Source organism: Podarcis vaucheri (assembly GCF_965113315.1).
Source record: "Podarcis vaucheri genome assembly, chromosome: 6".
NCBI classification, from domain to species: Eukaryota; Metazoa; Chordata; class Lepidosauria; order Squamata; family Lacertidae; genus Podarcis; species Podarcis vaucheri.
The window spans coordinates 21,022,843-21,038,726 of record NC_138764.1 but is presented as its reverse complement, the minus strand read 5'-3'; the positions used below and the strand labels follow the sequence as shown (position 1 = coordinate 21,038,726).

The 15,884-nt window shown below is 42.9% G+C and overlaps 1 protein-coding gene across 1 annotated transcript; it reads right to left on the bottom strand.

Moving 5' to 3' along the window:
• Window positions 1–4,085: 4,085 nt before the first annotated feature.
• Window positions 4,086–14,288, bottom strand: RGS21 (regulator of G protein signaling 21; the record flags this gene model as incomplete). Its single annotated transcript, XM_082225596.1, has 4 exons — window positions 14,274–14,288; window positions 9,554–9,630; window positions 7,707–7,873; window positions 4,086–4,289 (listed from the first exon to the last, which is right to left on the bottom strand). Exons 1-4 carry the CDS (start codon window positions 14,282–14,284, stop codon window positions 4,086–4,088), a joined length of 459 nt encoding a protein of 152 aa, XP_082081722.1. The 5' UTR covers window positions 14,285–14,288.
• Between the last annotated feature and the right edge of the window lie 1,596 nt (window positions 14,289–15,884).

The window sequence follows — 15,884 nt, the reverse complement described above, 5'->3', positions numbered from 1 at the left end:
ATTGATCTTCTCTAACTTAGAAGCACTTTTAATATGTGCAAGAGACTTAAGTTTAATTACACAGATACAGCCCAACAAGTCTTTGAGGGTTTTAAAAATTAATTAACAGAGAATATATATAACCCAATTAATATTGTTATTGGGGGCATGTGAATTTTTAATTGTTCGTTTATTTAAACATTGCAGAGTTCCCCTCTCAGATTAAACACTTGAAACAGATACATTTGTATAATTTTTGGGCGGAATGTTAAACAACAGCCCTACAGTGTAATATATTTTTAATTAAGGGATTATGAATGGTATTAGGGTTGCGCCATGCAGGAATTCATTAAAACAATTAAAAGCAAAATCATGTTGTTTCTGGGGTTTATTTTTTTTTATAAAAAAAGAAATATATAATTAATGGAAGTTGTTAAATTATGTGTTAAATATATGTGTAAAGCTCGGCTCACTTGTTTTTCCCGCCTGCCTATATTGCTAAGCCCTCGCCACTATCTTGAATGCTAGAGACTTTTGTGACATCTCTGTAATATCCTTTTTATTTGCAAACATGAATCAAAGCATAACAGAAGACTTTGTACAACAGGCAAAAACAACTGCCAGCAGATTTTCAAAGTAATAGTGTATATACAAATGTCGTTCACAGTAATAGTGTATATAGAAATGTCATTCACAGGCTACCAGCTAAACTCATAGCTCTCAGCCTTAAATTCAAACCAAAAAACCAAACCTTAAATTCAAACTTCCAGATGACCTCTTTGTTGAGCATTCATCTTCATTCATTTCCAGGGATATTAGACACCTTTGGCTATTTTATGAGCATTCCACTCTGATTGGTTTGCGGAGACATTAGATAATGTCGAAAGCAAGCAAATTAACTCACACTTTCCAGTCCCCATCACAATCCTTATTTCACAAAGCCCGCTCTTTGGGGGGAGAGGGGTCGCTGCAGAAGACTTCTCAATCATGGCACAAACTGATTTTGCTGATATGTGTTCGAATCCTACCCCAAAATAACAATAATAATTTATTACTTATACCCCACCCATTTGGCTGGGCCTCCCCAGCCACTCTGGGCGGCTTCCAACAGGGTATTAAAAACACAGTAAAACACCAAACATTAAAAACTTCCCGAAACAGGGCTGCCTTCAGATAAGCTGCAGGCAATTAATCTTTAGTTACATTGAGTAATTTATATCCCATCTTTCTAAATTCCAAAAGGAAAAAAAAATCAAGATGGCTTTCGTAAGTAATAACATCATCTTAAGAGCTACAAAAACACACACATAATAACCAGGACAAAAGCTTGGTGGAAGAACACATCCTTTGCATGCATTCCAAGTTCAATCCTCATCATTTCCAGGTAGTGTAGAGAACTTTCCCTTTCTGAAAACCTGGAATTCCACACCCAGTTGATGCTTACCATACTGAACCACATGGTTTAATGGTCTGACTGAGTAGAAGGCAGCTACCTATGTGAAATGTATATCATTTCACAAAAATATATACAGTCATACCTCAGAAGTCAAATGCCTTGCGAGTTGAACGTTTTGGCTCCCAAACGCCAGAAATCTGGACATGAGTGTTCCAGTTTGCGAACATTCTTTGGAACCCAAACATCCGATGTGGCTTCTGATTGGCTGCAGGAGCTTCCTGTAGCCAATTGGAAGCCGCACCTTGGTTTCTGAATGTTTTGGAAGTCGAAAGGACTTTGGAATGGATTCTGTTCGACTTCCAAGGTATGACTGTAGTCCTCATTCATTTTCTCTGCTGGAGTCTTGGTTCACCTCAAATAACTGCCTTCCAGCTTGACACAATGATCCTGGGTGTGCAAAATGAGGTCTAATAAGCTTTTAATTTTTTAAAGTACATTTATTCACTTCCTCAATTTTGTAAGCTCCACATCCCTGCCCACAAGGCAGGTTACATTCATTAAAGCTCATAACATTCTGGAAACAATTTCAATAAAACCAGTATTAAACATATGTGAAAGTACAGGTCAAATCAATTTAAAACTATGTGTGACACAGCAGAGGAGAAATGGAAAGCAGTGAAGAACTTCTTTCTTAAAGATCTGTTGCTGAAAAGCCTCAACCTGCTTCCGGAAGGAAAATACAAAGCTAGTTGTAAAGGTGTCGCAGAAAAAAAAAATCGTAATTGAGGTGCCGGTATTGGAAAGCCGCTAATCTTGGTAGTAACTTCACTAGAAGCAAGGAAAACATCTGGAACAGGGCCCAGTCTGAAGTCCAGGAAGAAGTCACTTCCTAATCTACTATGGTCCTATATGTTTTGGACTAACGAAACTCCATCAGCTTCAGTAAGCATGGCTAATAGTCAGGGATGTTGGGAGTGTTAGTTTGACATCATCTGGAAGGTACCAGGTTGAAGCAGCTTGGCTCAGGGCTTTAAAGATCAGCATGGCAACTTACATTTAGCTTGGAAATCTGAAGCAAGTGAAATTCACTGTACAATGCCTATAATGTGGTTCCAGCAACAGGTAACAGTTAACAGCTGTGCCACTGCATTCTGAGATTTTTTGAGCTGTCTTCAAGGCACTTTAGTGCACAGTCTGCTACAACAGTCCTCTCAAGACTATATGACAAGGCAGGTATGACAGTGGCTAGGTCCCTGTCTCAGGAAACAGCAGTTGTCAAACCCGGTGAAGCTGGAAAAATATACTTCTGGCAACTGTTGGAACCTGGCTCAGGGCTGTCTTAAGCATATGCGGCACCGGGATGCAAAGATCTGCCCGGCACCTCCCCACCGTTGGCCTGGTCCCAGGCACACAGGAGGGCGGAACCGGCCACCTGCCTCAGCATCTCACTGGCTCGGTTGCCCCCGAACATGCGGTGTGGAGCTGCCCGCAGCAGAAGAGCCCACTGCGGCGCTCTGACCGACAGGCGGACTCTTCCCCGGACTCAACTCTCGAGCCCTAGACTCTTGGCCTGGTGCCCCTAAGAGCCCAGTGCCCTGGGTGCACCTATGGTTAAGACGACCCGGACCTGGCTATTGTGCTTAAACTAACCGTGTCCTCAGATTGTGCAAGTAGTCCATCCAGAATAGGCAAGACACCTGATCTGTAGTACCTCCCGCCATCAACGTATTGTATGTACTGAGCTTCAGTTTGCTCACACTGTTAAAGTGAACCCCCTGCTAGAACTGGGTTAGAGGAAAGGAGGAAGAAGAGAGAGAGTTGGTTGTCATCATCAGGATCATGATGGCACCAAATCTCCCAGAAGACTACCCACCAGATTCCTGTAGCTGATGAATAAAATGGGGAGACAAAATGGACCTCGCAGAACCTTATAAAGTCAGTCCCACAGAAGTAGCAAGGGCTTCTTGACATTTGCTCTGACGCCTATATCTAAGGGGTAGGAACAGAACAATTGCAACACACTGCCTCCAACCCATGCTGGATACATGATTACCTTGGTCGGCTGGAAGGTCACAGAGAGAGTCAGGAGAATTAGCAGATTTACTGCCAGTGTGAGCAAGGCTGCTCCAAACCAACTTGAAAGCCATACTGAGAAAGATAGGTTTGATCATTCAGGGATGCCTGTCAGTGGCCCATCTTATGCACTTGAACTAACTTACCCAAGGATGGTAAATTAGTGGCCTTGATATTATCCCTCCCTCCATGTAGAAAATGTGATCTGAGCCCTATGTGCAGCACAGCTTACATGTGTAGGCCTCACTCTTGTGATGCAAGCACAGTTCTTCACGGTAGATGGATTGTGTAAGGGGTGGCTATGGCTATAGCATAAACTCTGGTTCACTTCATAAGCTGTAGGCATGAATCTTGACATTGTTCAGGACACATTTATATGCCACTTTTTGGAGCCTTGTACAAAGTGGGCTTTAGGATTACAGAAATGAGACTCCGGGTCTCTTGGCTAAGGTTCTTGGCTAAATGTGAAGCTGTCTTAACGATTTTGTATCGGAAGTAGAAATCAAGAATTAGAAATTAGTCACTGTGACAACTGCTCTTTCAACATGCAAGCTGAACTACCAGCGAGGCACCTACCTGATTGCAACACTATCTGACCATTGTGTTATATCTGGAGATTGTGTTCGGAATTTGACCTTTACAAAAATGGCAGCCACCTCTTCTGGTTCCCATTCTGTTGCTTTTTTGTGAGTTCCTTATAAGCTTCTGACTTGAGAAACCGGGGGAAAGAATCCTTAGCCATAAGACTGTAGATTAAACTCTGAGCATCATCAAAACACTGGAGAGTCGGTTCAGAAATAGTCTGGGTGATGTGGTCTCTGGTATTGAAGTCGATGTTTATCTGCAGGGAATAGAGTGGCATAAATTGTTTGTTTTTCTGGAGATCAGAAATGTTGTAAGGGAGCCAGAAACAAACACTATTTGAATTGCTTCCCAAAATACAGTGTTTGATGCAAAGCAGCAGGAAGGTCATGTTTTCATTATCTTGAATACTGAACACTAATTTTAATTTGGTTTCCTACACTGAAAGCAGTGCTGCCATTTATTGTTTAATAATTTTAAAAAGTGCTTCAGATTTTCTAGGTGCATAATGAGAAATAACATCATCAGACTTTTCACAGTGCAAAAAAGCAAACCTCTCTTTTATTTATGAATAGGTTTTCAGTGCATATACCCCCCAGGCACCACATTTTTTTTAACACTATCTCTTTATTCTGGCTACATTCCACAAAATGGCAGCTGTCCTCTTTGCCTAAGAAAATTCTATTGTTCAACAGAACTCTCATCAGCCTCTGCCTCTCTATGGTCAGTGGTAATAAGAGTTGTAATATGACAACATCTGGAGGGCTGCACGTTGCTCCACTCTTGATCTAAGGCCTCCTATTTACTGAAGGCCCTTATGAATACTTTAAACTTAAAAAATAAAACAATACTAATGTTACCTTTGCAACACAGGAGGTATGATTCTTCCAGTAGCACTTGGGTAATATGAGTAGTCCTTGGCCATTGTCATGGAATGACTGGATGCCAATGAGTGGTGGGAGGCACCAGCTAAGGAACACCCAATGGAGCCAGGGGATTGGTGGTGGGGCAACAATGTGTGTTTGGAGGGAGAAGAAGGAGCAGACTGGGAGGAGGAGGTGTCAGAAGCTGAAGAGGTAACAGGGTTTAGTGAGGAGGAAGAGTCTGTGGTAGAGAGCAGCTCAGGATCAGAAGCAAAAGCAGTGGCTGGATAGGAGGGGCGACAAGAAGCAGAGATGGAGCAGGCTGCTGATGAAGCCAAGGGGTCTCCTCCTCCTGCTGTGACCAGTCCCCCCTGCCGCTCTGGTGTCCCAGAACCAGAAGAGGTATGAAGAGGGTGGAGCAAAGACAGACAAGGTGGCATAGTCTCAGGTTGCAATGGAAAGACCCAAGGGAGAAGTAGACTTAGGGAACTTTGGGAAGGTGGGGACCCTCAGTCCCCACAACTGACTCATAGGGGTAAGATCTACCTGACAAGTTGCTGTGCTTGCTAGACCGGGCCTCCTGAGCCGACTATGTTTCCTTGAGTAAAAAGTTAACTTCCCTGACACCATGTGATTTATTGCCAACTTGCTCCTGACTCCTGGCAGCCATGCCTATGCTGAAGCTCCTCTTGCACCTCATTGCCCCAGTTTCTGACCCCAGGGAGAATAACCTCATCATGCGTTCCTCTCACATGACCTGGAGATTGTTCCATTACCTGAGCAGCCTACAAAGGAGATACACTGCAGTGACATTTATGCAATGAAAGGATGTGTATAAAAGTGGTGTTACAGCATCAGTCATTGAAGAAGGTGTTTCTTGCTTCAGATTAAACACAAATCTTTCTTATGCTAACCAGCTGTGCATAAGCACGATAAAATTCAACTAGAAAGCACCACGTTCCATGTGTATTTTTCTATATGCTCACAAAAGCACCCCTCTCTCTCTCTCTCTCTCTCTCTCTCACACACACACACACACACTGTGGTAACACTTTATTCCAGTGACTCCAGTTTTCTCTTTGCTGCCCTGGTGGCTGTCAGTGTGCTCATATAAATATTAGAATTGCTTTGCTGGACTCTGCAAAATTCATGAATTCAGTCCTGTTCATTAACTTCAAAATATGTTCTCTGAGCAGGCCTGACATTGGTTACCCTCCTGCGTCTCTCAGTGGCTTCCCAGATACCGTATTTTTCGCCCTATAGGACACACTTTTCCCCCTCCAAAAATGAAGGGGAAATATGTGTGTGTCCTATGGGGCGAATGCAAGCTTTCGCTGAAGCCTGGAGAGCAAGAGGGGTCGGTGTGCTAGCGGAGAGCTTGCCTGCACCCAGAAGCTTGGGGCGCGCTGAGCTGAGCATGGCCCAGGCTTCTGGCTTCACGCAGCTCTCCTACGGCTTGCGGATAGCAGCCTGTTCTAGGGGCTGTGAGCAGGGGAAGCTCGGGCTTCCCCCGCCCCAGCCCCGCACCTGGGGGAAAAATATTTTTTTCTTTATTCCCCCCCCCCCAAAAAAAAACCTAGGTGCGTCCTATGGGCCAGTGCGTCCTATGGGGCGAAAAATATGGTATTTCTTGCTTTTTGAGCTTCTGAACAAATCTTGGAATTTTATCTTGGACCTAGTATTCTGGATTAGATCAACCTTTGATCTGATCTAGCAAAGTGATTCTAAGTCAGAAGTAGATAATAGTTCATCCTTTTGAATTAACTTCTTTTTTCTTTTCTTTTTCTTTTTTAAAGAGTGCCTTGATCTTGTACTCACTTGTCCTATTTTCCCATTGTATCCTCTTTACTAAAGTTAGGCCTGCAGCTCAATCTCTCGGGTGTATTAAGAAGTATTTAAAAGGAACCCCCCTAAATTATCTTCTCCAAAGCTAAGACGACGTCAGTAGCTAAGGTCACTGTCTCTATCAAAAGCAGATGCATCGGTGTAAAAGTGAGGGAACGCATATCACAGGAGTAATTAACCAGCCAATTAGTTTAAAAAATGTTTTTGTGTGTAATGATCAAATGGCATGGTGCGACAGGAGGATCCTAAAGGACATGTTTTAGCTTTCATCACATCAAAAGGACTCCGCTTAGAGAAATCAACCATTAACACTTGCCAGCACTGACGAGTGTACTTGGGCATTTTCTGAGTCACAAAAGTTCGCTATTGCAGTGTTTTAAAGGCACACTCAACTTGAAGTGGGATGGAACAGATCTTCCTAGATTAGGATAGGCAGATGGAAGGCTGGAGCCTAATTCTGGCTCCTGGTCCCCAGAGGAAACCCTCAGCCCAGTGATTGCACACTTAGCGGCACTGTTAGTGCAAAGCTTTGGGGCACAAATTCAGGGGCCCATTCGGCAGAATGAACACGAGCCCCTCAGAAATGCAGGAGGTGAAGAAAGTGAAGAAATATACCGTACATTGGCATCTAAAGAGGCGAGCAAGCCTGGGACACTGAGAGTCTAACATTTTCAAACTATACCATGGGAGATGGGCAAATATGCCCCCTTTATTTCCAAAGTGTAGCAAGTCAGTTGCAATTCCTCACAGTGGAAGAGCAATGAATTGGTAGGGCCCGGAGCCCCTAGTTCCTATGTATTGCAGCACTAGCTAGAATTTTCAGAAACATTGGTTGGGCCCCTCCGTCCAACAGTATCCTGATGCATATGAAGGCCTTTTGAACATACCCACCCACAAACCAATAAAGAAACCTACATTTGAATCCTGCCATTGACACCAGTCTTTCAGAGTTCATGTAAATGGGTTACCTCTTTGGGGGCGTCAGTTTGGATAAACTCTGAATAGATCTTTTTGGCTTTTGAGGCAATTTTAGCTGCTGACTTTGTTTTCTTGAAGTCTTCACAGGCCAGCCAGAATTCAATGTTTTCCTCACTGAATTCTGACTTCAGGAAAGTCCTGAATGCATCCAAGCCGTCTACAGAAATGAGAAAACACAACTGTGGAACAAGCAGTCGGGTGGGAAGAAACCCGGTCATGGAAACCCCACTGAAGTCAATGGAAATTGTTCTACTGGCTTTTGGTTGAGTAGTTTCATGCATTCCTAGACCCTCCTTTAGTACGGTTTGGTTTGAGGAGATTTGGGTCTTAAAACCTGATGATGTAAGCAGGATGCCTGGATCAGAACATGCTACAATGTGGCTGCTGGATTCTTATTTGCCATGGTTGGTGATAAAGAACAACAAATTAGTGGTCTTTTGGACATTTATCCTGAAGGGATTTTTTCAAATGTCCGTGAAGCAAGACAATCTCCAGACTCTCAGTTAGTTAGTTAGTTAGTTAGTTAGAGCTGAACAAACCCCCAAATGCCCAAATGATATGTGTTATCTAGAACCATTTCAATCAGGCTGCACACACACTAACCTCTTTATAGAAAAAAACAACCATATTTTTCTTCGTCTGCAATTGTTCAAGATTGTTCTCAACACATTGCTTTCAATCTACAGTGACTCTACAGTGATTCTCGATCTTGCATTTGTTAGGGGAGGAGTGAATACATATTTGGGGGGAAAAATATGTACATCTTTGAACTCCTCACCCCCCTAACTAGATTTGTCCATGCCTGTTCCTCTGTGCCCATGCCACAAATGAATGAAGAAAGAAGCGGTGATTGTGATGTTGCTATAGCCACAACATCACTGGGCAGTTGCAGATACACCTCATTGATGGGACTGCCTACATCTGTTCTAATGTGTTTTCTGGTAGACAGACTGCAGGGTAATGCAGTCTGCAAAGACCTGCAAATCCATCTGCAATTACTTTTTATTTTGGGAATGAAACCTGTTTCTCAAGAGGCACCAGGGGCGGACTTTGTTCTTTCAAATTTCAGCAAGGGCAACAATTGGTGCCCCCTGCCTCTCGCATTCTATTCTGTGTATGCAGGGCCCCCCTTGAAATGCCACCCAGTGCAGGAGAATAAGTCACGCTGCCCTAAATCTGCCTCTGGGGGCACTTTTCAGTGGCAAAAAGCTTGCCCTATTGTTATCAGTGTATCAAGTTATAAACAGTTGTTTGGTCATGAAATTTGCCCAGACAATGAGGAAATTCTGCTGGTCCACCTGTTCCTCTTTAATGAAATGTTTATGGATCAGTTGCCTCAGCCTGTAAGGTAAAGCTAAGGTAAATGAGTCCTGGAAAGTTTACTCCAGTCAAAGGCGACTGTGGGGTGTGGTGCTCATCTCGCTTCAGGCCAAGGGAGCTGGCGTTTGTCCACAGACAGCTTTCTGGGTCATGTGGCCAGCATGCCTAAACTGCTTCTGGTTTAACTGAACACAGTGATGGAAGCCAGAGCACATGGAAACTCCATTTACCTTCCCGACGCTGTGGTGCCTATTTATCTGCCTGCACTGGTGTGCTTTTGAACTGCTAGATTGGCAGGAGCTGGGACAGAGCAATGGGAGCTCACCACCATCTTGCAGATTTGAACTGGCAACCTTCTGATTGGCAAGCCCAAGAGGCTCAGTGGTTTGGACCACAGTGCCACCTGCGTCCTTGCCTTACCCTGTATAGGAGTATAGGAGCTGGACATGTCGGAGGAACAGTAAGGTAAATATAAGTTGAACCATGATATCACTACTTTGATTCAGATGCATCTTACCTTTATTAGCCAGAAGCGTATCCACAGAATCCATCCATGCCATTGTTTCCCTAGGGGCTGACCTGTGAAAACAACATCTACCCTTGAAAATAGCATTGTGATCTTTTGCCTATGTAATCTGTGGATAGTCTCTATGCAGTATGCATCCTGATTCACAGCTATTGTGTTGGCCCAGCGATATAAGTAAGGTTAGCTTTCAATATTGAACTACATATATTGAACAGCAAAATCACCTTCCTGTGCAGATAGCCACATGAGATGGAGGGTGTAATTTAATATGGGTCCCTAGATTGTTAATCGGGAAGAGAAGAGTAATAAAGCATGCAATTGGGTGAACAATAAGAAAGTCACAGGAGAGGTATCACTGATTTTTCTCCCAGTAGAGACTCTCCAGAAACCTTCTTGTCATTGAATGGGCCAGCTATTAATTTCTACAATCATTTTGCTAGTGATGACTAGAGCTATCAGAAAGGTTATCACGCTAACACTGGGTTGATAAATGGGCTATTTCTCAATTTCGTACTGTTTTTAAAAATGGTTTGCTTCACAGTTTTGGTTCCCAACAAGATTTTGATTAAGCATTTGTTAAAAGCAGTAATAGGATTCCGTCTTCTCTCTCCCCCTTCCCCCGGTTTAGTTTCCTGCTTGTGTCAGGAAAAGCTGTCTTCCCCCATCTGTGAGAGAGCACAAAGAATCCAATTAGCTCAATATATTCTCTGCTCGGGTCATATTTATCTAAATCTAAGAACTTGTCAGGGCAGAATAAGATCTTTTCCAAACTAGTTAATAATTTTAAGTGCTTTTTGCTTCCAAAGAAGCATCCCCCTTGGGCTTTGATGTATGTACCACCAGAGCAAAAGCATAGACTCTCTTTCTCTCTCCCTCTCTCCCTGAGAATCTGAGGAGTTATCCATAATCTCACTGACAACCCCAACACATTCATTGCATAAGTCTTTGACTATGCAGTGTGTCGAAGGAAGAGCTGTTAATCTATTTCAGTGCCTTCTACAATAGTTCGGCCATCTATTTTTAAGTAGGCAGCTCTGTAGAGAACAGTGTTTATTAATCATGGGCCCCAAAGCTTCCAGGAAGAGAGATGGCAGATCAAGGAGCTAAGGGAATCTCACTGTTCTGTTAGAACCAAGGGATGTGCTTCAGGTATGACGTTCTTACATGAAGATAATCTCTGTGTAGGGTACCATGGGGACTGTGCTGCATCTTCCATCAACAGTGTCTCCAAAAAAAGTTATACATCACTTGGAAAGAAAGGCAAACTAATGCCAGTGTACTGGAAGAAGCAAAGGTCACCAGTGTCGAAGCAATGATTGTTCAACATCAACTTTGTTGAACTGGTCATGTTGTGCAGATGCCTGATTATCGTCTTCCAAAGCAACTTACTCTATTTCAAACTTAAAAGTGGAAAGCGTAATGCTTGTGGTCAACAAAAGAGGTTTAAAGATTCTCTCAAGGCAAATCTTTAAAAATGTAGTGTAAACACCAACAACTGGGAAACACTGGCCTGAGAGTGCTCCAATTGGAGAACAGCCTTTACCAAAGGTGTCATGGGCTTTGAAGATGCTCAAACTCAGTACGGAAGGGAGAAACATGCTAAGAGGAAGGCATGCTTGGCAAACCCTCACCGTGATCAACTCCCATCCGGAAACCTATGTCCCCAATGTGGAAGGGCGTGTGGATCCAGAATTGGCCTCCACAGTCACTTACGGACTCACTGTTAAAACCGTATTTATGGAAGACAATCTTACTCGGCTACGAGTGATCGCCAAAGAAGAAGAAGCTGGTTCCATGTTTTGGAAGGCATGGGGAATATACTTTCATTGGGCCCTGCTCCCTGAATATGCTCACCACCTTCCTCATGCCATTATTGCTGCTGCCTATTTGCTTGTTTCTCCCTCTAGGCCCCATCCAGGGCACCTCCTAGAGTCAGGAGTGAGGAATATTTGTCCTTCCAGACATTGCTGAACTGCAGCTTCCTGTTATTTGTGGTCATTAGCCATGCTTGCTGAGGCTGATCAGAGTTGTTTTTCAGCAACATCTAGGGGGGGGGGGGTCAAAGGTTATCCACACCTGTCCTGAAAATGGAAGACAAAGCATGCAGAGGCTACTGCTTCTTTTCCTTGCTCCTCTTGCTGCTTGGTTGCTTGAAGGGGGAACGAGGACATGGAACAACAGCAAGGAGGAGTTGGAGCAAGGCTAGAAAACTCCAGGGGTTAGTAGTAGGACCTCTACTAGTGCATAAGCCTTGGAAGCTGCCCTAGGATGATGAGATTGGCAGTATGTAGGAAACAGAAACCTCTGCACCAAATCTACCTCCCATGCTGCCAACACAGAAGCAAGTGGAATGTGGCAGTTCTGACCATGAACTTTACCAGAAGTGGACTGAGAGGACCTTCTACTCAAGGTGCTCCTTTAGCCTGCTGACTTCATTTTGGTTTTTTAAAAAATATTTGCATGCCACTTTCCCAACAGCAATGTTTGACCTTACAACAATGGCAAAACATCACCAAAAAACCAAAAACCAAAAACCAGACTTCCACCAATGTCAAGATACTGCAGACACCCAAGAAAGGGTGGACCACCCTGTGGAATAATTGACATCAAGTGTCATCAAGTGCAAGTGTCTTCTCAGGAGGCTCAGAATGGATAAAGGTAAAGGGACCCCTGACCATTATGTCCAGTTGTGGACGACTCTGGGGTTGTAGCGCTCATCTTGCTTTACTGGCCAACGGAGCCTATGCTTGTCCGCAGACAGTTTTTCCAGGTCATGTGGCCAGCATGACTAAGCTGTTTCAGGGTGTTCTAAAGGGCTGGCTTCAGGGACCAGTGACATTGAATAGCTGGTATACAGGGACATTTTGGAGCAGGGAGATCTCTGAAATCTCTTCTTATGCAGAAAGTATGCCTTCCCTTGCCCTCTGTGCTCATGTGGACAGGCTGTGTCTCATTTCATGAGGCGGAAGGAAGGAAGAGAGGGTGAGCTTCTGTCCTGCAGGAGATCTGACGGGACAGGACATTTTTCCTCTTACCCCTGTGCCTTTTCTCCTAAAGTGCCAAAAACAAGCACAAGAGATGGACTGAGCTGATTGTAGTCCATTGTGCCCCAGAATTTTCTGCATCTAAAATTGGCTGTTGGCTCACCTTGATGGAGAGATGGAGCAATATGTTTAATTAACATATCCAGATATATTGAACACATTTACAAAAAAAAGAGAGACCCTGTGCATTGATACATGTAGGTGTATCTAGTGGAGTACACTACTAAGGTAAAAGGTAAAGGCAAAGTACCCCTGGACAGTTAAGTACAGACAAAGGCGATTATGGGGCTGCCGTGCTCATCTAACTTTCAGGCCAAGGGAGCTGATGTTTGTCCACAGACATCTTTCCGGGACATGTGGCCAGCATGACCAAACTGCTTCTGGCACAACAGAACACCGTGACGGAAACCAGAGTGCACGGAAATGCCATTTACCTTCCTGCCACAGCAATGCCTATTTATCTACTTGCACTGGCATGCTTTCGAACTGCTAGGTTGGCAGGGGCTGGGACAGAGCAATGAGAGCTCACCCCATCTTGGGGATTTGAACCGCCAACCTTTTGATCGGCAAACCCAAGAGGCTCAGTGGTTTAGACCACAGTGCCACCGTTATTGCATCACATATTTGTAGGAGCACCCACAGCTTGCCTGTGATATCCAAACTTTCTGACATGAACTGGGCTTCCCCCACACTTCTGGCATAGTGATGGTGGGGAAGGCCCTGTCTATTGGGGTGTTGGTGGAATGGTAAGGTTCATGGAAATCCCAAGGTCCCTTTGCATGCCAAGTGAAGTGCTGCTTCTAGTACAGTGAATTAATATGACAAAAGGGGGGAGAAGCGGACATTTTACTTAAGATTAAAATTAACGTGCAAAACCTATGATGCAGACAAGCCCAATAAAAGTTAGGGCTTAAAGTGAATATCCATGTTGCATAATTAATGGTCGTCAGAGTGAGAGTAAAGGAGAAATGAACTGATGATTTGCTATGGAAGTGAGTCTTTTAGATGCTATATGGGAGCACACGACCTTTCAAAAAATAATAGAAGGAAAAGACAATGACAACTGTATTTGGGAAGGGGTTTCCCCCAGTTTCTCTTCATGGTGGAGAAAGTCAGATGGGCAAATAATGAGGGAAGAAAGAAAGCCGGTATTGACATTTGATGTTTTGGCAATTAAGATGTTTTTGACAGGATGAGCACTAATTGAGGAAGTGTGGTGTGGTCATCTATGATTTCATCCTAAGTACATAAGAAATGCCCTCTGAGTCAGGCCAAAGTGTCATCTAGGATCTGACGGCAACAGCTCAAAGTGTTGGTCTTAATTGGTCCTATCAAAATAAAGTCGCTATTATACTGTTCATTGTGCCGTCCAATGAGAGTTTGGCCCATTTATAATCAACTTCGCCATTTTATTTTCTCGTAGTTTGTTTTAGTTGGGTTCCAGTTGGCCCAGTCAGATTGTGAAAGTGTACTGTGGAAGAGGGTGTTTCTGAAAGGAGAATGAACAACATCCCCCTTGATAAGAGGAGAAAACATTTTACATGTTTAAAACACATTTGTGTGCAGTGATACCCCCTCCCCCAAAGTTGATAATTATGCAACTTTTGAATTTCATATGTTGCCTTTTTTTGGTTAAACCCCATGAAAGTCATAAACAAGAAACTCACTTCACTGGCATGGTTTGTTCCACTGTTTGTCACAGTTAACACTTGCTTTTTCTTTCTGGTTGATTTTCAAACTGTGGGTAATAGGACAGCAGAACCATTACATTTTACACACCCATAAATAAATCATAGTTTTCAGATTGACGTTCTCTATTTATCTGCTTTAGTATAATTTCCCAAAACGCACCTATTATTCTCCCAGTGATTGCTGTAAAATAAAGAAGATTAATAATAATAATAATAATAATAATAATAATAATAATAATAATAAAATACATACCACCCTTCAACCAAAGATCACAGGGCATTTTATAACATAAAAACACAAAATATTTCTTTATTTTATTTATTGCATAGTCGATGGTTCTGGTCAGTGGTGAAAATCTATTGAATTCAGGTTATTGAGATGATTGAAAACATACTAGGATTTACCCTACTTTTGAAATGTGTGTATGATTTGGGAGGATCAGGAAAAATTGAAGTAGGTGAGTTAGATTATAGATAAGTACAGTGGTACCTCGGGTTAAGAACTTAATTCGTTCTGGAGGTCCGTTCTTAACCTGAAACTTTTCTTAACCTGAAGCACTACTTTAGCTAATGGGGCCTCCTGTTGCTGCTGCGCTGCTGGAGCACGATTTCTGTTCTCATCCTGAAGCAAAGTTCTTAACCCGAGGTACTATTTCTGGGTTAGCAGAGTCTGTAACCTGAAGTGTGTGTAACCTGAAGCATCTGTAACCCGAGGTACCACTGTAGATCTATGAAGCAGTGGAACAAAAGCAGCAACCAACCTCAATAAATGTGGGTCTTGCAATTATATAGTCATTTTGCTCATTCTTCTGAAAAATTGCTCTTTCCCTGTCACAGGTCTTTTGTGAATGTACAACAGCACTGGGTCAACTTGGGGGGAAATGCTCACAGGTGGAAAAAATCAATAAAATGTCATATATTTGCAGTAGTACCTAATCCTGTATGTCCTTGGGTATGAAGGACAATAGCAAGCATGCTAATCTTGAGCTTGCAAATCAATAAGGTAATTGTGAAGACATGATTGTGTCAGGAGTCATACACTTAGACATATGTTTCTTTAAAAAAATGATACTAGGAGCACTGTGTGTGTTAATTAAAATTGGAGACACATTTCACTCTTGTAGCCAAAAAAGATGCACCTATGCTTTCTAGAACAGTTCCCAGAACAACAGATAGATGATAGATAGATGATAGATAGATAGATAGATGATAGATAGATAGATAGATAGATAGATAGACAGACAGATGATAGATAGACAGATGATAGATAGATAGATAGATAGATAGATAGATAGATAGATAGATAGTAGATGGTAGATGGTAGATGATAGATGATAGATGATAGATAGATAGATAGATAGATAGATAGATGATAGATAGATAGATAGATAGATGATAGATAGATAGATGATAGATAATGCTCACAGGCATGCCCTAGAGGTGGTGGTCCCATGCTTGGAGAATTCCCTTTGACTAGTTTACCGGTTTTTAACTGGGTCTTGAAAACCCTTTCATTTCAATCCTACTTTTAGTCATAGGTGGTGTGCTGGATCTTTATATGTACTGTATATACAGTTGCTGTCTTTG